The 23497-nt window shown below is 24.2% G+C and overlaps 3 protein-coding genes across 4 annotated transcripts; 1 reads left to right on the top strand and 2 right to left on the bottom strand.

Annotated features, from left to right (window-relative positions):
- The first annotated feature begins 409 nt into the window (after nucleotides 1-409).
- LOC134833437 (beta-alanyl-bioamine nonribosomal peptide synthetase ebony) lies at nucleotides 410-15126 on the top strand. Its single transcript, XM_063847752.1, has 7 exons — nucleotides 410-439; nucleotides 10024-11309; nucleotides 12110-12499; nucleotides 12995-13373; nucleotides 13431-13697; nucleotides 13757-13940; nucleotides 14876-15126. The coding sequence occupies exons 2-7, from the start codon at nucleotides 10046-10048 to the stop codon at nucleotides 15017-15019; spliced, it is 2628 nt and encodes an 875-aa protein (XP_063703822.1). The 5' UTR covers nucleotides 410-439; nucleotides 10024-10045; the 3' UTR covers nucleotides 15020-15126.
- On the bottom strand, nucleotides 14908-18695 carry LOC134833438 (molybdenum cofactor sulfurase 3). Its single transcript, XM_063847753.1, has 3 exons — nucleotides 18459-18695; nucleotides 18131-18275; nucleotides 14908-17277 (listed from the first exon to the last, which is right to left on the bottom strand). Exons 1-3 carry the CDS (start codon nucleotides 18526-18528, stop codon nucleotides 15123-15125), a joined length of 2370 nt encoding a protein of 789 aa, XP_063703823.1. The 5' UTR covers nucleotides 18529-18695; the 3' UTR covers nucleotides 14908-15122.
- Nucleotides 18696-20027: 1332 nt separating this feature from the next.
- LOC134836008 (uncharacterized) lies at nucleotides 20028-23497 on the bottom strand. 2 transcript variants are annotated; one of them, XM_063851113.1, is made up of 2 exons: nucleotides 23074-23497; nucleotides 20028-20446 (listed from the first exon to the last, which is right to left on the bottom strand). In XM_063851113.1, exons 1-2 carry the CDS (start codon nucleotides 23355-23357, stop codon nucleotides 20104-20106), a joined length of 627 nt encoding a protein of 208 aa, XP_063707183.1. In that variant the 5' UTR covers nucleotides 23358-23497; the 3' UTR covers nucleotides 20028-20103. The 2 variants fall into 2 exon arrangements, with proteins under 2 accessions (XP_063707183.1, XP_063707182.1); XM_063851112.1 differs by lacking the exon at nucleotides 20028-20446 and adding an exon at nucleotides 20626-21066.

The following is a 23497-nucleotide window of genomic DNA, read 5'->3' as shown; positions in this document are numbered from 1 at the left end:
AGTTTATCATAGACAGGTCTCGCAAGGTATAAAAGGAACGCATGCTATTATTTGAGTTTAGTCGGTTTTTAGCCTTCTCGTGGCTTAAATTGTTGCTTAGCAAAAAGTTTAAAAAGTGAAAAAATTAATAAGAGAATTAAATAAAGAATAAAAAAAATTAATTTATTTAATTGTTTATTGAAAAAAAAGAAGGTTAAAGAAGCATACGAAATAAAAATAAAAAAAAATTGAAATAAAACAAAATTTGTGAGAATAAAAAAATACGAAAATAATAGAAAAAAAAATAAAAATTTGTGAAAAATAATAAAATCAGTGCAAAAATTAAAAAAAAAATTAAAAAAATTATTTATTTAAAAAAATTAATAAAAAAGGACTGTCAATTTGTTAGTTTCACTTTTATTTTTTTAAAATAAAAGTTAATAATTAATTACTAAAAATTGTGAGTACAAAATTTTTTATTAAAAATTTAAAAAAGGTTGAAAAATAATTATTTATCAAAAAATTAAAAGGACTGTTTATTTATTGAAAAATTAATCAATTAATTAATTTAATAAAAATAACAATTAAAATATTAAAAAAAATAATAAAAAATATTTATAAAATATAAAAAAAAATAATTTGTTTAAATAAAAAAATTAATTTTATTAATTAATTAAAATTTAAAAAAAATAAACAAATTAAGAAATGAAAAAAAAATTCTTTACTAAATTGTTAATAAAATAAATATATTAAAAAAATAAAAAAAAATTAATAAAAAATTTACTATTAAATATTTTTTATTTTTTTTAATAATTTTTATTTAAAATATAAAAAAATCAATAGCGAAAATTTACAAGGCGTCTCCATCAATTTTTTTTCAATATAATTTTTTTATATAAAATTAATGCATTGTCATTAATTAATTGTCACATAATTCTTCAACAAATACCCAAAGCCACAAATTTATTATGACACGAATAATTTCATGAAAATTTAAATAGAAATTTACAATAATCGGGATTTACCCGATAGAACTTGAACTTGAATCGGATTAACTTGTCACGTAAATTCACTATTCAAGTTCAAGCGTAAAATAGAAACTTACCCAAAAGTCAAAACAAAGTTCACTTCCGACGCAGGAACAAACAAAAGACTTCAACTGGGTTTTACTCTGATTCATAATTCGTAATGCAGCGATTTATTGCACATTCTAAAGTGCACTATTATTATTTGTTATCGATCATCATATATATGTGACAATCGGGGAGATAAATTAAAAACGAATATCAATTAGCCGTAATTAATAGCCTAATAATAAATTTTCTAAGGGCGTGTCTGTTTGACAAAATATTTGCATACAAGCACCTGGCGATAAATTATTTTTTTTTAATTTTATTATTTTTTTTAATTTTTTATATCCGGAAAATTCTAAAATATTTTTTAAATAAAAAAAATCAGGATTTATCATTTTAGTTCTAAAGAATATTCTTGAATTACAAAAAACAAGAATTCTTGTGAAATAGAACAATAGATGAACATCATCCGGTTAAACGATGAAGTTAATAAAAAGCTGAGTTGACAACACGACGTGAGATCAATTAATTAATAAAATTATTAATAAAAATAATGATAAATAAATGCTTTTTAAATCAAATCTAAAAGAGCGCATTTACAAAAAAAAAATGATGAAAATGATAATCATCCAATCTGCTCGTTTAATTAAAAGTTTCCCTTCTATTGTTGATTAATTTATTTTTTTATTATTTTTTTTTGTTAGTTTATGGAAATGATTGTTTATTACAGTAATAAATGATTTAAAATAAAACGGATATATTTTTTTATTACATAATAGCTCTTCGCAAGTGCTAATATGTGATAGATGGATCAATTAATATTAGTTTACTGAAATCAGTTACGGAAATAATTTTTTTTGAGCTTAAGAGCCCTTTTTGTAGATTCTTTTAAATTTTTGCTTGGTTTGGATTAATTGAAATAATTTTTTAAATATTTTAATTTTTTTTTATTTAATTTTATTAATTAATTAATAAAATTAAATTAAAAAAAAAAAATAAAAAAAATAAAAATAAAAAATAAAATAAAATAAATTTGAATAAATAAAATTTTAAATTTTTTTTTTTATTAATTTTATTTTTAATTTGATTTTTTTAATTTTAATTTTTTTAAATTTTTTTTAATTTTTAATTTTTTTTTTTTATTATATTTTTTTTTTTAATTTTATTTTTTTAAATTATAAATTAATTTAAAATAAAATAAAATTATTTAACTTAAATTAAAAAAAAATAAATTTTAAATTAAATTTAATTTTAAATTATTTTTTTTTATTTAATTATTTATTTTTTAATTTTATTTTTTTTAATTATTAATTTTTCTATTAAAAATTTAAATTCTAAAATTATTTTTTTAATATAAAACTTTAAAAAATTACCTTTTTTATCGAATTTGAAGCCCAAATCCGTCACTGCCTGCGAAAAAAAATAAATAATTATATTATTGTGTAATCAGAAGAACAAATCGTTAATTATACTTACCTTACTTTAAAAAAAACCAACAACAGCCAACGACAACAACGCTGACGATTAAAACAATCAACATATTTTTCTGTTCTTTTAGAAAATTTTTACAAATAAACTCTTCAAGGCTAGATTAATGTCCGGTGTATCGAATTTCAAAGTGCTGCCAACTGAAAAATTCAAAATTAATTGATTATTTAAATAATTTTATATCTTTGACATTTATGTTGCTCATGCAGTTAATTAAAATCACATTAAAGGGATAGAAGTCAAGAATTTTTTTTTATTTTTCGAAGCAAATCAAGCACAAAGTCGTTAATCCACTTAGGCGAGCCCCTTTTAAGAAATAAATAATAGTAATAAATGAGTAACATTCAATTGTTGATTTGCGGAGTTTATTTACCGAAAGACATTCATTAATAATAACACACTTTTTGCTGGGTAAAATTGAGCGATCATTGAAGTTCAACCTTGTTTGTGTGCATTTATTAAATTTATGTCTTCAATCTTTTTTTTTGCGCGATGTACTTAGTTTGAGTTGATACATAAAGGTCGAGTTCAACAAGTACTTTGTTGTTAATGAAGGAATATCAAGTGTTTAGATGTTGGATTATTTTTAGATTATTTTTTTTTTAAATTTTATTAAAAAAAATTTTTATTTAATTAATTTTAACAGCAATTTAGCTAAATTAAATTTTAATTTAATTTTTTAATATTTTTTTTTTTTTTTTTTTTATTAATTTTTATTTTTTTTTAATAATTTTTATTGTTCAAAAAAAATAATAATTAAAAAATATTGAATTATTAAAATTTAAATTAAATTTATAAATTACTTTAAATTTAAAAATAAAAAAACTTAAAAAGTCAAGCAAAAAATAAAATAAAAATATTTTTTATAATAAAAATAATTTTTCATAAATTAAAAATTTTTTAAAAATTAAATTAAAAACAAATTAAAAATTAAATTAATAATTTAATAATTAAATTAAAAATATATTATTAAATAATATTTTTATTTCGAAATTTAATTATCTAAAAAAAATAAAACCAATAAAAAATAAGCAAAATTTATAAAAAAAATATTAAATTAAATATTATTAAATTTTTGTTAAAAATTAAATTAATTTTGAATTAATTAGTAATTTAAATTAATTAAATTAAAATACGAAAAAATTAAAATAATTTAATTAAAAAAAATTAAAAAAATATTTTCTTTAATGTTAATATTGATTTTACTGAAAAAATTAAAACATAAATTTTTATTATTATTTTTTAAATAAATTATTTTTTTTTAATTTTAATTTAATGAATTTAATTCAATTTTTTATTTTAATTAAAAAATAAATAAATAAAAATATCTCAGGAAATAAACTTTGCTAGAACTTTCAAGCCAACTTCCGATCAATAATTTTTTTTGCAACAAATAATTTTAATAACAAAAATGAACCATGTAAATTTCCGTTGAACGTGACGCTACTCACATCCAACGTTTTGGTCAATTTCAAGAAACAAGCACAAAAAATCAAGGTCTCTCTGCATATCGCGACGTAGCAATTATTAATTGCGAGTTAATTTGACTTAGAGTGGATGTAAGCTTTTTGCTGCATTTTAAAATTTTATGTTGCCTACTTCTCGATTTATTCAAGGTGCAATTTTTGCTGTAAAAATTTCAATCTCATGGAATTTCAACTCTTTCAAGCAAAAATCTTTAAAAGAACGCGCCGTCTCCATTTTAGAACGAAATCTGGTTAACTGTTAATCGCGGCGCAAAACCGGTTTACGCTCATCGCGAATAAGGAACTATTCTTTTCGAATGTTCCGGAAGTAAAGGAATGAGCAAGAACTGGATAAGTGTCCATGAAATTTATTGAAACACCCGCGTGTTAGCAGAAAAAAAGGGATTTGTAACAAAAAAAGGGTATCGACACGAAAATAATGAAAGCAGGTACATACCGAACATTAAAAGGCAAAAAGAAATAAAAAAAATGAAGGTTGCTTTGGTTGAACTTGAACTTAAACTCCGGCAATCTATCCGATTCAGCGAATTGTTATGATTTTTTTTAAATAATTCAAAATAAACTTGAATTACACGAAAAAAATGAATTTTTAATTAAGTGACAATCGTTTAACATTTTTTTTGACTAATCTCGTAAATAAAAAATTATTAAAGGTAAAAATGCAATTTAACTCGCAAAATATTATTTTAATCTTTTAAAAGCGAGCCACGACAAGACGTCAGAAGTAGTGAACCGTTCAAGGTCGCGCATTTGATTTTCACTTTTATTTAATACAAAATAATGTTGTTATTATTATTTTATATGTTCACTTGTTAAACGATACAAAACTACATCCATAGAGCTGTATGTGCCAAATTTTTATTTTTGTCTGAATTTATTAACTGTTTGTTGAACGGTTTTGGGGAACGTTCACTTATTAATTTATTTTAATATTTTTTTTTGTAAAAAAATTAAAATAATTTTATTTAAAAAAAATTAATTAATTAAAATGCAAAAAGTATTCTTTAAAATTTTTATTAATTTAATTTAAAATAAATAAAAATAAAATAATTTTAAATAATTTAAAAAAATATTTTATTTAATTAAATTATTAAATTTATATAAATTGTTAAAAAATTAAATAAATAAAATTTTTAGTAAAAAAATTAAAATTAAATTAATTTTTTAATTTTTTAAAAATTAAAAATTAAATAATAAAAAAAACAAACATAATTTAATTATTTTAAAAAAATAAAATTAATAAAAATGAGTTAATTAAATTTCTAATAAAAATTATTTTTAATTTAAAAAATAAATAAATTTTTTAAAAAAATAAATTTTAATAAAAATTTTTAATTTATTAATTATTGAAAAAAAAATTTATATATTAAATTGAAATAATTTTTTTTATTAAATAAAAAATTAATAATTTAAAAATTAAATAATTAATAAATAAATTACATATATATCATTTAAATTAAATAAAAATTAATAATTAAATTTAAAAAAAATATTTTTTTACAAAAAATTATAATTTAATAAAATTATTATATTTTAAATAAATTATATTAATTTTTATTTATTTTTTGATTTAAATATTATTAAATTTTGAGAATTTTTTTCATTAAATATAAAGTAAAAAATATTTAAAATAAAAAAAAATTAAAAATTAAAATAAATAATTAAAATAAAATAAATTTTAAATAAATTAATTAAAATAAATTAGTTTTTTTATTAAAAAATATTTTAAATCATTTTCTTTAATTAATGAAAAATATTTAAAAAATTTGGTCTACTTTTACATTTAAAAAAAATTAAAGAAAATTCAAGAAAAATGTTATGCAATTAATTAACAACCCCTTCGTTCGTATAGCGCATAAAGTATAAGAAGTCATTGACTGTTTCATATTTTTTAACACAACCTACTTTAACCGGTATTCTTGATGTTTTTATTTATTATTATTTATTTTTAAAAGTCACTCACGCCAAGCACGAAGTCGACGACAATAGAGCTGCCGTACGGTTTAAATCCGAGGTAGAGTTCATGACGAGCAAAGTACAATCAGCTGAATGGATGCATGTGTCGATTTGTCGTCATGTGTGTGAGTCAAAGTTATGCAATATCTTGCACGAGTACGAGGTTAGTGTGCAGGTAGACAGGAGGCGTTCGTTAAGTTGAAATGTTATTTCAAGGCAAATTTTGAGCTTTAAGTTTAATTTTCAGATCAATGCTTTTGATAAATTCTTTTGTATCACGAATTATTTTATCAATGAGTAGATCTGATCTACATCTGTCAAGCACCTAAAGTGCATTCTTTAAGGCAGCATTTTTCGTGCTTTGGTATTCCTTGATGGAATTCAATGCATTAAACGTGGAATGACACATAATTGTAATTTATGAGTATCTTAAGAATTCATGGAAAATTTTCAACAGCAATTTTTTTTTCATTCAATAAAATTTTAATTTAGATTTACTTTTATTATTTTAATATTTATTTTTTACTTACCAATATTATTTTTTTTGTATTTTATTTTATTTTTAATTTTAAAAAAAAGAATTTAAAAAAATATTTTTGAAATCAAATTAATTAATTTTATTTAAAAATGAAAATTAAAAAAAAATAATAATAAAATAAATAAAAAAATATTTTTTAATTAAAAAATAATTAATTTTAATTAAATTATTTATTTTTTAATTAAATCATTAAAAATGTAATTTTAAATTAAATCTTAATTAATTAATTTATTAATCTTAAATAATTTTTCATTAAAAATTGAAAAATGAAATAAATAAAAAATAATTTTTAAACATTTTTGATCAAGAAAAATAAAAATTTTAACAAAAAATTTTCGTTAAAATTAATTCAAAATTTAATATAATATTTTCTACTTTTTTTTAAATGTTTGAAAATTTATTTTATTTTTCTTTTAAAAATATCACTTGATAAAAATATATATTTTTTTACATTTTACTTATTTTATAATTTTTTTCATTGTGCAAAAAAGTAAAAAATATTTTTTTTATAATGTTCAAAATCTAAAAAAAAATCTTTAAAAAATAATTATTTATTAAAAATAATTTCTTTAATTTTTTATCAACTTAATAGAAAATATCTTTTTTTAATTTTTCTCATTAAAATAAAAGTTCTTTGCTTCCTGAAAATTTAAAAAAAATTAAATTTAATAAAATTATAAAATTATGATAAAAAAAACTTTACCGAAAAATTAAACGAATAAAATATTGACATTAAAAAAATAATTTAAATAAATAAAAATTGACAGAAATTTAAGATAAAAAATTGCAATATATCAAAAATGTCAAAATTTAAACATTCAAAAGATAATATTTTTTTTTGTAAATTTTTTATCACACCTAAACTCCTTTGCAAAACGCAACTTAGTAGCAATTAATCATTTAATCATATGTATTTAGATTTTCGCTAATCAACACTTGAACTGAAACCCCTCATTAATTTTTTTTTATTATTTTATTGTTTTATCTCTCAGAATAATGACAGAATAAAAACTACTTTTTATGATAGAAAATTATGGTAATCTCAAGTTTATGCGACACATTTTTCATAGAATTTATTGCCAAAAGTGAAGGTGTTTCGATAAGATTAGTAATTAGAAACCTAATTAGCTGAATTTAATTTCGCTTCAATTCAAAATTAATTTATTGTCATTAACATGTGTTCGTATGAGGTCCGCTTAATAAGATTATTTTTTTTTAAGAAAAATGCAATCTTAATGCGATATAATTAAAATTCTATTGGAAAAAATGCATGTTTTTTCTCATTTCAACATTATGCATCATTAAAGTGTAATTATTTTATGAACAACGACTGACCTGCATTTTTTTGCCTCATTTTATTTTATTTTTTTTTTGTTCTCGAATCAATCAAAATTCAATTCTGACAAAGTCCCACAAGTCTCTTGAGATGTCAACCGATGTTTGATGTTTGCCGATCAGAAAAATGATTTACGATTTATTAATGCCGAAAAAAAAACTTGCAATAAATTCCTGCTTTAATCAATTAATTGATCCCCGCGCGCATAAATGCATAAAAAATATGAATTTATTGAAAAAAAATTGAATTGCTGTTAATTAGACGGTTATGGTTGTCATCGTTAATTATTACGCGAATGATGTTAGAAGGGATTTGATGATTTTTATTTTACAAAATTTAATGAATTTTTGCCTTAATTGTTATCGATTAAGAATTTTGCAGACACAAAGTTGCTAATTTTTTGGTAATATAGCGGTTATTGACATTTTTAAAATAATGTTAATGATAAAAGAGGATAAAATGTAAAAGAATTTGAAAAATTTTATAAAATAAATAAAGAAATTCATTTAAAAGTTGAAGCAGTTGTTCTTAAAACGTTTGAAAGTGAAGTTCAGTTAAAAGTGAAATTTAGCATATTTTTTTTTGAGGAAAATAAAAGTGAATGCTTTTTAATAGTATTTGATTAAAATATGATTTAATCTAAAAATTGATTTTTTTTTATTAAATTAAATAATATTTTTTTTTAAATCATAAATCATAATTTTAATTTACAAAAAAATAAATAACATTTATTTTTTTTAAATTCGCATTTTTTTATTTTTTTTATTGTTTTAACATATCATCTGAAAATTTTTCATTTAAATATTTTACAATTTAATTCATTTTTTAATAATTTTTATTTTAATTATTTTTAACGAAAGTTAAATATTTTAATTTTAATTAATTATTTATTTATTTTTTTTTTGAATAAAATTAAATAAAAACGATCTAGAATAAAAAAAATTGAATTATTTAGTTGTTTGAATTATTTTTCTGTATTTTATTTATTTAATAATTTTTATATTTTTTTATTTTTAATTTTTTTTTCAAAATTTTTAAAAAAATTTTCTTTAATTTTTTTTAAATTAATTTTTTATTTTAATAAAAAAAATTTTTTCACAAAATAAATTTAAAATGTTAGCATAAAAAAATTTGTTACAAAATAAATTTTTAATTTAAATTTAAATTTTTTTAAATTAAAAATTTTGTTTTTAATCATCATTTAATCATTAAAGATAGTTTTTATTTTATTTCATTCAAAAAAAAAAAAAATAAAATAAATAAATAAAAAAAATAAAAATACAAAAATAATTTTATTAAAAAATTTTTAACAAATTTAAACAATTTAAAAATAAATGATTAAAAAATATTTGAAAATTAAATATTTATTAATTTAAAAATATTAAAAAAAATAATTAAAAATTAATATAAAAATATTAAAAATTAAAATATTAAAAAAAATAAAATATTAATTTAAATTAAAAATTTAATAATTTAAATTTAATTAATTAAAATTTATTTATTATTTTTTTTATTTTTTTCTTTAAATTTTTTTAAAATAATTTTTTATCTTAATTTCACTTTTTAACAAATTCATTAATAAAATTATTTAATTACGAAACATTTTTAATTATTGCATCACAAAATTTTTTTAACTAAAATGTCTTTTTATGTAATTTTTAATAAAATTCTTGTCTAAAAAGGCATAGAATGATCTTGATCATCACGTTTCAATATTTTCCAAACAAATTCTTAATTAATTATGATTTATTTATATCTCAAATCAGAAGTACTTGTGATATTTGTGATTGATTAAAATCGGATGAAAAATTATTCAAATTTTTATTGTATGCAAATTACTTCGCACTTGTAAATTTTTTTCAAAGATTTTTTTTTCGTGTGAATTTTTTTCTTCTGTTCGTTCCTCATATTTCTCGTTTAAATCAATAAAAATTAAAATAAAAATAAAATTGAAAGTGCAAAATGATGCACTTGAGCGAATCGTCTCTTTGTTGCTAACAAGGCAATTATTCGATTATTTAATAATAATTACGTGATTTGGATCGTGTTTGGATTAAGAATTTTTTTTCTAATTTTTTAATTATTAAAGGAAGTCTTCATTCAACCAGAACCAGAAGTTACTTTGTAACATCTCATTAACTCATTAATTTTTGTATTTTTCCACAGAAATCGCGTCGTTAAAGTCAGCATGGGTTCATTGCCGCAACTCTCAATCTCGAAAGGAGCTCAACGTTTGCTCGCCCCTCGTTTGTTGCACAAAATTTTCGAAGAGAATGTCGATGCGTCATACGGCGCCAACACAGCTCTCGTCTTTGACGACATTTCCGAGGGAACGCGAAACATTTCTTACAATCTCCTGAATTCGCGCACGAATCGTCTTGCTCATGGTATCATCAATCAAGTAACGGATATCGATAAAAGCGCGCCAAACCAAGATGGCGACTGGGTAATTGCGGTTTGTATGCCGCCCAGTGACAATTTAGTTGCTGCTCTGTTGGCAATTTGGAAAGCGGGTGCTGCTTATTTGCCGCTAGATGTCACTTTTCCCGCAAATCGCATAAATCACATTTTAACAGAGGCGCGCCCGGTTCTCGTGATCTACGATGAGTCTTACAAAGCCACAGAAAACTTCAAAGGCACGTCAAGTGTTTCGTTTCAACAACTTTTGGAAGACTCCCAAGATTGCAGCAACGCGAATTTGGCGCCAAAAGACACTTTGGGCGGGGAATTGTACGATTTAGCGATTATTTTGTACACTTCCGGAAGCACGGGAGTTCCCAAGGGGGTCAGAATTCCCCATCAGGTCATCCTGAATCGCCTTCAATGGCAATGGCAAAAATTCCCGTATTCGAAAACGGAGAAAAATTGCGTTTTTAAAACTGCTTTAACCTTCGTCGATTCAGTTTCGGAGATCTGGGGACCTCTGTTGAACGGATTGACTCTAATTGTCATCACAAAAGACGTCACAAAGGATCCAGAACGTCTCGTTGCTGCTTTAGAAAAATATAAAATTGAAAGATTAGTTCTTGTTCCGACACTTTTGAGATCGTTGCTGCTCTATTTGCCTCTCCAGAATGACAAAAATCTCCTGAAATCTTTAAAAATTTGGGTTTGTTCAGGCGAGCCGCTTTCACTTGCGCTTGCAAAGGAGTTTTATGACTTTTTTGAGCAAGGACAACATATTTTGTGTAATTTTTATGGTTCGACGGAAGTTATGGGAGATGTCACGTATTTTGTGTGTGAAAGTAAGAAGCAGTTAGAAGCGTTGGAAAAGGTCCCAATTGGATATCCAGTTGATAATACGGTAATTTATTTGTTGGATGGGGATTTTAGACCCGTGAAATCCGAAACTGTTGGGGAATTGTTCGTGGCAGGAATGAATTTGGCACAAGGTTATGTCAATGGAAGGGATCCCGAGAAGTTTATCGAGAATCCGTTGGCGATTGATGCAAGTAAGTTTTAATGAGAAACTTCGAATTTTCGAAAAAATTTCAAATTTTCGAAAAAAAATATTAATTTCGAATTTTCGAAAATATTTTTATTTATTTCGAATTTTTTTTTTATTAATTTCGTAAATTCAAAATATTTGAAAAATTTTAAAATTTTCAGTAAAATTATTTTTTAAAAATATTTTAAATTAATTTTTCATTCTACAAATTTTCGAAAATATTTAGTTTTGAGTAAACTTCATAGAGGTTTTTTTTATTTCGAAATATTTTTTTTAATTTTCGAAAAATCATTTTTTCCCAATAATTTTTAAAATAATTTAATTTAATTTTTAAATTTTATTAATTTATAATTCAACTTATTTTTTTTACTTATTTTGAATTTTTGTAATATTTTTTTTTTTGCTAAAAAAGATTTTAATATTTCTCTATAATTTATGATATTTTTTTTTAACTTCGAAATTATTTAAGAGTTTTTTTTTAATTTTCGTAAATTAATTTAAATTTTCGAAATTAACTTTTTAACTTTTTTTTTTAATTTTTAAATGATTTTTTCTTTCTATAATTAAAAAAAAAATTCAGTTGAATTTAATTAAAAATACTTTAATTAAAAAATTATTTAATTTTTTTAATTATTATTTGAATTTGAAAAAATAATGAATAATAAAAAATTATAGATTTTTTTTTATTAAAATAATAAATTATTTCCTTAATTAAATTTTAAATTTAAAAAATATTTTAAAAAATTTAATTTATTTAAAAAAAAAATAATAATAATAAAAATTTCGTAATTTTTTTTTCCTCAGAATACTCTCGTTTATACCGCACCGGAGACTTTGCCTCGTTCAGCAAAGGCGTCATTTACTACGAAGGTCGTACAGATTCGCAGATCAAAATTCGAGGACATCGCGTTGACTTGTCAGAAGTTGAAAAAAATATTCTCTCCTTGAATGGCATCGAGAAAGCTGTCGTTCTTTGTTATCATGCGGGAGAAATCGATCAAGCGTTACTTGCCTTTGTGACGTTGGAAGAAGGACAAAATATGACAGGAATGCAAATTGAGTCAAATTTGATGGAAATTCTCGCGCAATATATGATCCCGCAAGTAATTGTCTTGGATTCGATTCCGTTGCTCGTGAATGGAAAAGTCGATAGACAATCGTTGCTGAAAATGTATGAAAATACGAATAATAATGGTGAGTAAATTAATTGATTTTTTAAAGAAAAAAAATAAAAAAAAAAATTAGAAAAAAAAATTTAAATTTATTTTTAATTTAGAAAAAAATTAAAATAAATAAAAATTTTAATTTTTCTTAAAAAAAATGTTTTTTTGAATATTTTTAATTAAATATAATTTTTTTTATTAAAAAAATAAAATAATTTAATTGAAATTTTAACTTAAATTAAATTTATAAAATTAATTAAAATTTAACATTTTTTTTTTAATTTTTTTAATTAAAAAAAGTTAAATTTGTTTAAAAAAAAAATTTATAAAAATTAGTTGAAATTAATTTTTTAAATTAATTAAAAATAATTAAAATATATTTTTTTAAAGAAAAATAATTAGCAAAATTTTGAAGAAAATTTTAAATTTTGTGAAAAAAAAATTTTTTCAGATTTTATATTAATTTTTTAATTTTTTTTAATAATTTTTTTAAATATTTTTTCAAATTTCTTAATTTTTTCAACAGATGACGCTGCCGTTGAAATCGACTACGATTACTCCGACATTCCCGAAAGCCAACTTCCCACAGCAAAAGTCCTTTTCGAAACCATCGGAAGCGTAATTGGTCGTTCAACGCGCACTTCCATCTCGATTCGCAGCAATTTCTACGAACTCGGCGGCAATTCGTTGAATTCCATCTTCACAGTCACCGAATTACGGAACAAAGGCTTCCACGTGAGCATCACGAATTTCATTGCCGCCAAAAATTTGGGCGAAATTCTCGAGAAATTGTGTTCCGTGGAGTCTGTGAACGGCAACAGCGGCAACATTGATTTGAAAGTCGACTGTGATATGAAGTTGGAAGCTGTGCCTCTCGCCTTGGAACACAAAGACGACACAATTGAGTAAGAAAATTCAAATTTTTTGTTGAAAAAAAATTAATAAAAAATATTTTTTTTTAGTATCATCACAACGAGCTTCTTCGAAAAAGCAGATTTGGAACAATGGTTGAAGCCAATGATTTTGTACACGGACTACGCTGACATCTTGAACGCCATTTGGGATGTGCTCGTGGAAAAAGATCTCAGTTTTGTCGTGAAAGATGTCAAAACGGACCGCATTGTTGGCGTTTCATTGAATTTTGATGCTCGTGATGAGCCAGAAGTGCCCGTCGAGAGTAAACTTATCATCGTTTTCGAGTTTTTGGAGTTCTTGGAAGGACCTATCAGGTAAATTTCTTCATTTATTTTTGAAAATTTTGATTTTATTGACAAAAAATGTATTTTAGAGACGGAAAATTACCTGAAGGACTCAACCAAATTTTACATTCCTTCATGATGGGCACAAAATCCGACTTGAATGCACAAGAAAATATTGCCCTGATGCATTTTATGGAAAGTGAGGTACTGAAATTGGCAGAAAGGAAGAATTTTGCCGGTATTTTCACAACAAATACGAGTCCGTTGACGCAGGTAAAAATTTTTTCTTGAAAAATTATTAAATTGAAATATTTAATTTTTTTAAGTAAAGGCCCAATGCAAATTTTAAAAATTTTTGTCCCATAGAATATTTTTAAATTTTTTACCCAATGCAAATTTAAAAAATTTTTTCCCATAGAATATTTTTAAATTTTTTACCCAATGCAAATTTTAAAAATTTTCTCTTAAAGAATATTTTCAAATTTTTTACCCAATGCAAATTTTAAAATTTTTCTCTTAAAGAATATTTTCAAATTTTTTACCCAAGGCAAATTTTAAAAATTTTTATCTCATAGAATATTTTAAAATTTTTTACCCAATGCAAATTTTAAAAATTTTTGTCCCATAGAATATTTTTAAATTTTTTACCCAATGCAAATTTTAAAAAATTTCTCTTAAAGAATATTTTAAAATTTTTTACCCAAGGCAAATTTTAAAAATTTTTGTCCCATAAAATATTTTTTAATTTTTTACCCAATGCAAATTTAAAAAATTTTTGTTCCATAATATATTTTTAAATTTTTTACCCAATGCAAATTTTGAAAATTTTCTCTTAAAGAATATTTTAAAATTTTTTACCCAATGCAAATTTTAAAAATTTTCTCTTAAAGAATATTTTAAAATTTTTTACCCAATGCAAATTTTAAAAATTTTTGTCCCATAGAATATTTTAAAATTTTTTACCCAATGCAAATTTAAAAAATTTTCTCTTAAAGAATATTTTTAAATTTTTTACCCAATGCAAATTTAAAAAATTTTCTCTTAAAGAATATTTTTAATTTTTTACCCAATGCAAATTTAAAATTTTTTTTTCCCATAGAATATTTTTAATTTTTTACCCAATGCAAATTTTAAAAAATTTTTCTTAAAGAATATTTTTAAATTTTTTACCCAATGCAAATTTAACTTATTATTCATTTTTTTCACAGCAACTCGGCTCCAGCGTGTATGGCTATGAAACACTTCACGATTACCCAGTCAACAAATACGTTTATCATGACGGATCTCGTCCATTTGGCGCTGCCCCGGATTCACAACGAGCAATTTGCCATTGGAAAGACATCCGAAAATGATTCAAAACATTTAAACAAAAAAAAAAAATGTAAATAGCTAAGGTTAAAAAAATTATCGGAAAAAATCACTAAATATTAAACTTTAAGTAATAAAAAAAATCATTTATTGTGGAATGGCGTATAAATTTTCATTAATATCTAAAAACCGTTCTGAACTACTTTGCGAAACTTGCGAAAAATAAACTCCGAACCTCATTTTACCCTCTAAAGCTCTCACAAGCGTTCTCAGAGGCTCTGACGTCTTTTCTCCCGTACTTTGATCAATACAGATCATTTGGCAGCGGGTACAGGGTCCATCATTTTCTAACAAAACTTGCGATTTTTCAGTTCTTAACCGAGAAAATTCATTTTCAATCAGTTCTTTATCGGTTTCAATGATCAAATTGCCACGAAATCGTGAAATAACGCCATCTAGCGGAGATTTTTCATCAAAATTCGTGTCGCTCCATGATTCTACTTGTTTCGCGAGCCATTTCACAGATGTCGCGTTAATAACTAAGAACTGGGCTTTGTTCGCCAACGATACTTCTTTGGTTTTTTCCTTATCCGAGGTCTTCATGTAACGTTTTTGCGTGAAATCTTGACGAATTAAACGTAAACCGTCGATATTTAAACAATCAGAGAGCCATCTAGCGACTTTTTCGCCACAATCGACGCCTTGGATGTTATCGTTACAGACTTTACTTTGACAGAAACTCGTTTTTATCAGAAAATCCTCGTTTTGGGACATTTCCAAGGGGATTTCAATCGATTTTCGGTAAGGAAATGACAAAATTAATGAATTTTTCGTTATTTTAGGCGAAATTAAGCACATCTTTGGTTCATGTTTCTGTGTGAGAGCAACTCCCGTATCTCTTACGATCATCCATTCCCGATCGAATTTCAAGCCTCGTTCAGTTAAAGGCCATTTTTCGACTTTAAATGCCCCGCATGACTTCACGGGATACAAATTTATCGCTTTTAGCTTGATTTTTATCTCCTGATTTCCGTTAATTTCCGAATTTTTTACGAAAATCGCCTTTTCCGAGGGTTTTTTGTTCACAAAAGCCTCTCGAATGACCTTCAAAAGCGCATCAATGTCAGATTTTCGTGTCATATACCCGAAAGAAGCTCTCACAGCGCCCGTGGGACGTCCTTCGACAATATCCAAAGCATCTCCGCACACGTGACCTGCCTCAAAATTATGCAAAACGCTTTCGTCGGAAAGCTCCAAGTATCGTTGACATGCTCCCGGATTGCAAAAACACCCGGTTCTCACGTGAATTTTGTTTAAAGCTGCGATGCAATTAAATTCGGCGTATCCAACGTAACTGCCGTCGTCGTTTTTGAGGATAAAAGCACAAATTCCGCCTTGTTTCTTGCGGGAACTGTAATTTTCGGAGGAATTGAAGAATTTTATCACTTTTCGCCCGTTTTGATGGCGTAATTTGCTGGCTTCCGTGTAGAAATAGCGCGAAAGTTGGAAGACATGATGCGAAATCCTCGACATTGTTGAAAAATTATTCTTTGGAGGCACGAGTCTCGATAACGTGTTGAATCCCGTGAGCAACGAGACGATCCCGAGATACGAAATTGTTCCGTCTTCGAATTTTTCGTGTAAATTTTCGCGTTTTTTATGCCAATTTTTTGTCCCCAAAGCAACTTTTATCGTTCCGCCGCCAAAATATCGCTTTTTTAGCATTTTTTCGCCTCTTTTGCTGACCAAGAGACATCCGAGTCCCGTGGGGTATCCGAACATCTTGCTAAAAGACACACACATGAAATCCGGTTTGTGTCGCGTGAGGTCGATGTCACTCGTGCCTGCAATTGCCGCTGCATCAAGAGCCACATACCATTCCGTGTCCCAATGTTCGTGATCTAATTCGCCCAAGCCGAGACGATGCACCTTCTCGATGAGCTCCAAGGGGTATTTGTAGCCGCAAAAGTTACTTTGCGCGGGAAAAACGAGTAAAGAACTGTTTTTGGGGACAAATAAAGCTGTTACTGAGGACTTTCGACGATCAATTGTGGCGAGGAGTTCGGAGCGTTCGAGACAACGGATGTGGTTTGTAGCGACAATTTCTCGCATCCCGAGAACGGAAACGTGATTGTCGATCGTGAAGGCGAAAGTTCCGGGGATTTTGGGATCAGCGTTTTCCATGGCTTCGCCGTGATAGTTGAAGTTGAAGGTTTCCGCGACAGTTTTGAGAGCGGCGGTTGCGTTTGCGGTGAAAATGACATCGTAGTGTTCGGTTGAGGTGTTGAAATGGCGAAGGATTCTAAAAAAAATTAAGAAAATTTTATTAAAAAATTTGAAAAATTTACAAAAAATTATTTTAAGATCTTTTTTTTCAAAATTTAAAATATCAAAAATTTTATTTAAAAAACTAAAAATTTTATTTAATTTAATTAATTTCTTACAAAATTTTTTATTTTGAAAAATTAAAAATTTAATTTCAAAAAATTAAAATTTAATTTCGAAAATTAAAAATTTTATTTAATTTAATTCATTTCTTAAAAAAAAATTATTTTGAAAAATTAAAAATTTAATTATTAAAAAAAAATTAAAATAATTATTTAATTTAATTCATTTCTTAAAAGAAAATTTATTTTAAAAATTAAAAATTTAATTTCAAAAGTTAAAAATTTTATTTAATTTAATTAATTTCTTACAAAATTTTTTATTTTGAAAAATTAAAAATTTAATTTCAAAAAATTAAAAATTTGATTTAATTTAATTCATTTCTTAAAAAAAAAATATTTTGAAAATTAAAAATTTAATTTCGAAAAATTTAATTTTAAAAGTTAAAAATTTTATTTAATTTAATTCATTTCTTAAAAAAAAAATTATTTTAAAAAATTAAAAATTTTATTTCAAAAAATTAAAATTTAATTTCGAAAATTAAAAATTTTATTTAATTTAATTCATTTCTTAAAAAAAAAAATATTTTGAAAATTAAAAATTTAATTTCGAAAATTAAAAATTTTATTTAATTTAATTAATTCTTACAAAATTTTTTATTTTGAAAAATTAAAAATTTGATTTTGAAAAATTAAAAATTTAATTTCGAAAAATTAAAAATTTAATTTCGAAAACTAAATTTTCTTTTCGAAACCTAAACATTTTCTCACCTAAATCGAACTTGATCGACAATATCTTCCGTTAGTTTACTCGTATGCGGATTACTATAGAAATTTTTCATCAAATTCTCCGAAATCTCCTTTATCTGCACTTCCGAATAGAGTCCCGCGCCTGCATGATCCAAATAATGATCATCTACAAAAAAAAATGAGTCATCAAAAAAATCCCAACTCGACCTTCTATCGTTCGAGATAAATTATCGCTAATGATAAGTCTCTTTGCGCAGATAATGTTTCGTGTCATGTCAAAATAAAAATAAAAACAAATTTCTAATCACAGAAAAAAAGTAAAAATCAAGACTTGGTGATAAGCTTTTACCTTTCATGCGTTGGAATTCCGAATTAATTTGTTGCCATTCCTCATCCGTGTAATCTGGAGGTTCAGTCATGCTTCCTCAGAGCTTTATTTTTTTTCGAAGAAATCTTTGTGCGTCACTCGATCGCCAATTAAAATCAATTTACTGCATTGGAAGTCGTCTTTTTAATAAATTCCGAAATTGTGTGGCAATTAAAAGGTTTTTTTTTTTGAAAGAGTAAAAAGTACCGAAGCAAGCAAAGTCTCGTACGCAACTAAATTCAACACGATTTCGCTGAATAACTGAAATTGTTTTGAATGAGTGAATGGAACTTCTACGGCTGTATAATTGTAAGACCATGTGAGAGATTATGTGATTGTGTACTTTTTGTTGTTTTTGTGTTAATGATAGTGTGAGTTGTCGAGATATGTAATAAAGTTATGTAAATGTGGTAGTAAGTGAATGAATTTGTCGTCACAAGTCAAGTTTGTGGTTTACAAATGAAGTAAATTACGATTTCAGTAGAAAAATATTGATTTGAACGTTAATTGGTTAACCTTTTGATACTTTTTTGTGATTTTTGTAGAAAAAAAAAAATCAAAAATGTTTGCTTTTATACAGAAAGAAAAATACTTTTTTTTTAAATTAATTTTATTAAGGGAGAAAAATTATTAATTTTTTTTCTAGAGAAAAAAATAATTTTTAAAATTTTTTTGCTTTCATAAAATAAAAAAAAAAAATTTTTAAAAAATTATTTGCTTTCATAATATAAGAAAATTAATTTTTAAAAATTTTTTGCTTTCATAAAATAAGAAAAATTAATTTTTAAAAAATTTTTTTTAGAAAAATTAAAGAAAAATTAATTTTATTAAAATTTTTTATTTTTATAAAATAAAAAAAAATAATTTTAAAAAATTTTTTTTTGCTTTTATAAAATAAGAAAAATTAATTTTTAAAAAATTTTTTGCTTTCAAAAAATAAATAAAAATTAATTTTATTAAAATTTTTTACTTTTAAAAAATAAAAAAAAAATAATTTTTAAAAATTATTTTTTGCTTTTATAAAATAAGAAAAATTAATTTTTTAAAAATTTTTCGCATTTATAAAATAAGAAAAATTAATTTTTTAATTTTTTTTTTGCTTTCATAAAATAAGAAAAATAAATATTTTAAAAATATTTTGCTTTTAAAAAATAAGAAAAATAAATTTTTAAAAATTTCTTGCTTTCATTAAATAAGAAAAATAAATTTTTTTAAAAATATTTTTTTTAAATTTTTTGCTTTCATAAAATAAGAAAAATTAATTTTTTAAAAATTTTTTGCTTTCATAAAATAAGAAAAATTAATTTTTAAAAATTTTTTGCTTTAACAAAATATAAAAAAATAATTTTTTAGAATTTTTTGCTTTCATAAATTAAGAAAAATTAATTTTTAAATTTTTTTTTTGCTCTTTTAGAGGAAGAAAAATTAATTTTTAAAAATTTTTTTGGTTTTATAGAAAAAGAAGGGTTAAAAATTTTTACAATTTTTGTTCATCTTGAGAAGAAAATTTAATTTATTAAAAAAAACTACAATTTTTTCTTTTCTTTTCAATTATCGCTAAAAGCATTCTTTATTAAAACGTAATAAATAAATATCTTTATAAAACAAAAGTTAAAAGGTACAAAAGTTACAAATTCCTCTTCCAAATCACACAAATATCCTTTTCGTTGCCGATCTCTTTCGACCATGCCTTTGTCCATTGCTTCTCGTTCTCCCATCCAGGCGCTTCGGGCATTGGATCACTGTGCTTCTTCTGCTGCCCATCTTTCAACATTTTCGGCCCGATAATAACGATCACATTTCCAATGAAGTACCTCGCGTAATCCTTAAAGGCACGCGGATTGTTAAAGTACGAAAAGAGAAGCCCATAACTTGGGAGTCGCGCACAAACTTCTCCCAAGAACGAACAACCGACTTGGCGACGAGCGAATTCGAGATCGATAAACGGTTTGCGAGCGTTTTTGGAATTCCTGAAAACACGTGGAAAGATTGAGGTTAGGATCTTGAGATCGCTTTGTTTAAGATCAAAGAAAAATTTACCGCTAAAGAAAATTTTTGTTAGAAAGCTGAAGTAGAAGCTAAAAACTGAAAAAAATAAGCTTAAAAAAAAAGAAGCCAAGCAAAGTTAAAAGTTAAGCAATTTCTCAGTCAATCGTCATTTTTATTGCAAGTCTTAAAAATCTATTCAGGTAACATCTCAGGTTTCAGAAACCAGCGAAAATTTCTCTATCCCTGTTTCGTTTGTGGCTTTGCGGCGCTTGGATTGTACTTCCAAATCACCAACAAATCCTTATCCCGACCAAATTGCTTCGTGTACACTTTGTACCATAACCATGGATTCTCAAAGTTGGGCGTTTCAGGCATCGGCGTACTTCTCTTTGTCTTTGACGAGAGCGGAGGTCCGATAATTATCACGTAGTCGCCGTAAAAGTACTTTATGTAACTCTTGAAGGCGTCGGCATTGTTAAAATAGCAAAATAAGAGGGCTTCGTCCCGTTTTTTGGTCAGTAAATTGTTGAGGGGGGAGTTCGAAAGGCGTCTCTTGCAGATTTTTAGGTCGATGAAAGGCTTTGTCGTCGTAAAATTTGTCCTAAAAGAGATTTGAGAGAAGATTTTTTGCGTGAAAAAAGTTTCAAAAAACAATTTTGGGGATGAAATTGACAAATTTTAGCACGACAAAAATTTTTATGGGGGTCTGTTCGGTCTGTTTGAACTTTGATAGAAAGATATTAGGTTCGTTCGAAAATGATTTTATTTTTCAAATAAATAAATAAAGTAATAATAAATAGAAAATCAGAAAAAAACACACAAAATATGCAAAAAAAAAAGTTTATAAATTTCTCTTCCAAATCACACAAATATCCTTATTGCTGCCAAACTCTTTGGACCACGCTTTGATCCACAATTTGGGATTTTCAAATTCCGGCGCTTCTGGCATGGGATCAATGTGCTTTTCGGCGGGCGTCTTGAGCGACGGACCAACCATTATCAGATAATTGCCGATAAAGAAACGCACGTAGTCGTTAAATGCACGTGGATTGTTAAAATAGCAGAAGAGGAGCCCGTAGCTCGGGAGGCGCGTGCATGTGTTGCCCAAGAAGCTGCTTGGCAACTTCCGTTTGGCAAACTCGAGATTGATGAATGGTTTTGGCGCATTTGCTGACACCCTAAAGAGAAGATGGAAAGAGAGAGAGAGACAGAAGCGGGACAAAAGGGAGGAAGAGAAAGAGAAGTTGGTAAGTTTTTTTTTTGAAAATTTTTCTTTTTACATGAAATCACAGTTTACCGGGTAATTTTCGAAAAATTTTATGTACATCGGGAAACAATTAATTTCGCTAAACAATTACGACGGTGCCAGACAAGCTGCCGAAATATTTTGATTTATTGTTTGTTATTACCGTAAAGTAGATAATTTTAAGAGAATTTAATTTTTTTGTTCTCTTAATAAAAAAAAAATCTATTTTCTAATTTAAAAAAATTTAAAAAAATAAATAAAAATACAAAATTAGTTAAAATTTCAAAATTTTCACAAATAATAAATTTTTTTAATTTAAATTAAAATAATTTAATTTTTTTTTTCATAATAAAAAGTTTTTAATTCAAATTTTTATTTTTAATAATTTTAATTGAAAATTTTGAAATTTTAACTAATTTTGTATTTTTTATTTAATTTAAATTAATTTTATTAAAAAAAATATTTTATTTAATTTAATTAATTTTTTTTATTTTGATTTAATTTTATTTATTTTTATTTTATATTTTTTTTTTAAATTTTCTTTTCAAAAACTACAAAATAATTAAAAAATAAAAAAAAATATTTTAACGTCAAAAATTGGAATAAAAATTGTTCTTTACTTCAAAATATTAAATAAATTAAAAATTTATTTTTTTAAATATTTTGATTTTTAATTAATTTTAATATTTTGATTTAATTTTATTTAATTGAATAAATTTATTTTAATTTATAATTTTTTTTTCAAATTTTATTTTTTTTTAAATATTTTCTTTTCAAAACTAAAATATAATTAAAAAATTTTAAAAAATTTTTTTATCGTCAAAAATGTTAATAAAAATTGTTCTTTACTTTAAAATGATCTTTCTCATATTTTATTTAAATTTACCTATAAAATTAAAGTTTCAACAAATTTTTTTCTTTTAACATTATTTACATTACGGTAAATTGATTTATTGTTTGTTATTAGTAGTTTTTAATAATGTTCTGTGAAACACATGACTTTTTGTTATTTTCGATTACAAAATTCGACTCAAGCAGGTGCACTAAAAATTTTTTTTTATCAACTGCACATCATTTTTCTATTTTTATTTCTTTCGTTACAAAATCATGTCACTCTTGTATTTTTAAACGCAACATCATCGAGGATGGTAAGCATCGTAACTTTGCTTAATCATTTATTTTTCCGATCTGTATGAGTAAAAAGTGTGACAAAAAGTTTTTTTTAGAAAGCAAGATGTACAGTTGATCGTCAAAAAATTAAAACATTATCAAGGAGAAAAAGAAACATTGAACTACATGCAAAACTAATCAAGAGACAATGGCCTGAAAATGTCAAATCACTTTTTTTTTTTGGCTACTTACCAATAGAATTCATCAACTTCGATGCCTTTCACTTCCATGCCTGTGCATTTGTTGAGACACCATTCGAGAATTCCCGTACCGCATCCTATACTACACAAACTCTTAACACCTAATTTGTCTAATTCGTATTTGAGGTCTTTCAGATCTTGCTCGTATGGCCAGCACCAATGGTATTTTTTCGTTTCTTCCGTGGCATTACTTTGCCCGAGCTTGAGAATTTTACGCCATTCACCTTTCTCGTACAAGTCGTACAAATCCTTGACGAAAGCACTTTGTTCTTCCATTTGTGTGATTTATTTTGAGAATCCGGTAAGTTTTTTTTCTTATTTTTTTTTCTTTTCGAAAAATTCTTTTCTTTTTAGGTCACTGAAGCAATTTTTTCCGGGATTGGGTAATTTCTTTTTTTTTTCTTCTTGTTACTCGG

This window comes from Culicoides brevitarsis, chromosome 3 (genome assembly GCF_036172545.1).
Source record: "Culicoides brevitarsis isolate CSIRO-B50_1 chromosome 3, AGI_CSIRO_Cbre_v1, whole genome shotgun sequence".
Lineage (NCBI taxonomy): Eukaryota > Metazoa > Arthropoda > Insecta > Diptera > Ceratopogonidae > Culicoides > Culicoides brevitarsis.
This window is presented reverse-complemented; position numbering and strand designations above follow the sequence as displayed.

Bases quoted from the DNA above. Each gene is read 5' to 3' on its own strand.
- LOC134833438 (XM_063847753.1), bottom strand. From the start codon at position 18,528: ATGACTGAACCTCCAGATTACACGGATGAGGAATGGCAACAAATTAAT. The intron at 18,276-18,458 runs GTAAAAGCTTAT...TTTTTTTTGTAG, and splicing joins GGAATTCCAACGCATGAAAG to ATGATCATTATTTGGATCAT. The intron at 17,278-18,130 runs GTGAGAAAATGT...AATTTTTTTTAG, and splicing joins GTCGATCAAGTTCGATTTAG to AATCCTTCGCCATTTCAACA.
- LOC134833437 (XM_063847752.1), top strand. From the start codon at position 10,046: ATGGGTTCATTGCCGCAACTCTCAATCTCGAAAGGAGCTCAACGTTTG. The intron at 11,310-12,109 runs GTAAGTTTTAAT...TTTTTTCCTCAG, and splicing joins TCCGTTGGCGATTGATGCAA to AATACTCTCGTTTATACCGC. The intron at 13,374-13,430 runs GTAAGAAAATTC...ATTTTTTTTTAG, and splicing joins CACAAAGACGACACAATTGA to TATCATCACAACGAGCTTCT.
- LOC134836008 (XM_063851112.1), bottom strand. From the start codon at position 23,357: ATGGAAGAACAAAGTGCTTTCGTCAAGGATTTGTACGACTTGTACGAG. The intron at 21,067-23,073 runs GTAAGTAGCCAA...AATCTCTTTTAG, and splicing joins GAAGTTGATGAATTCTATTG to GACAAATTTTACGACGACAA.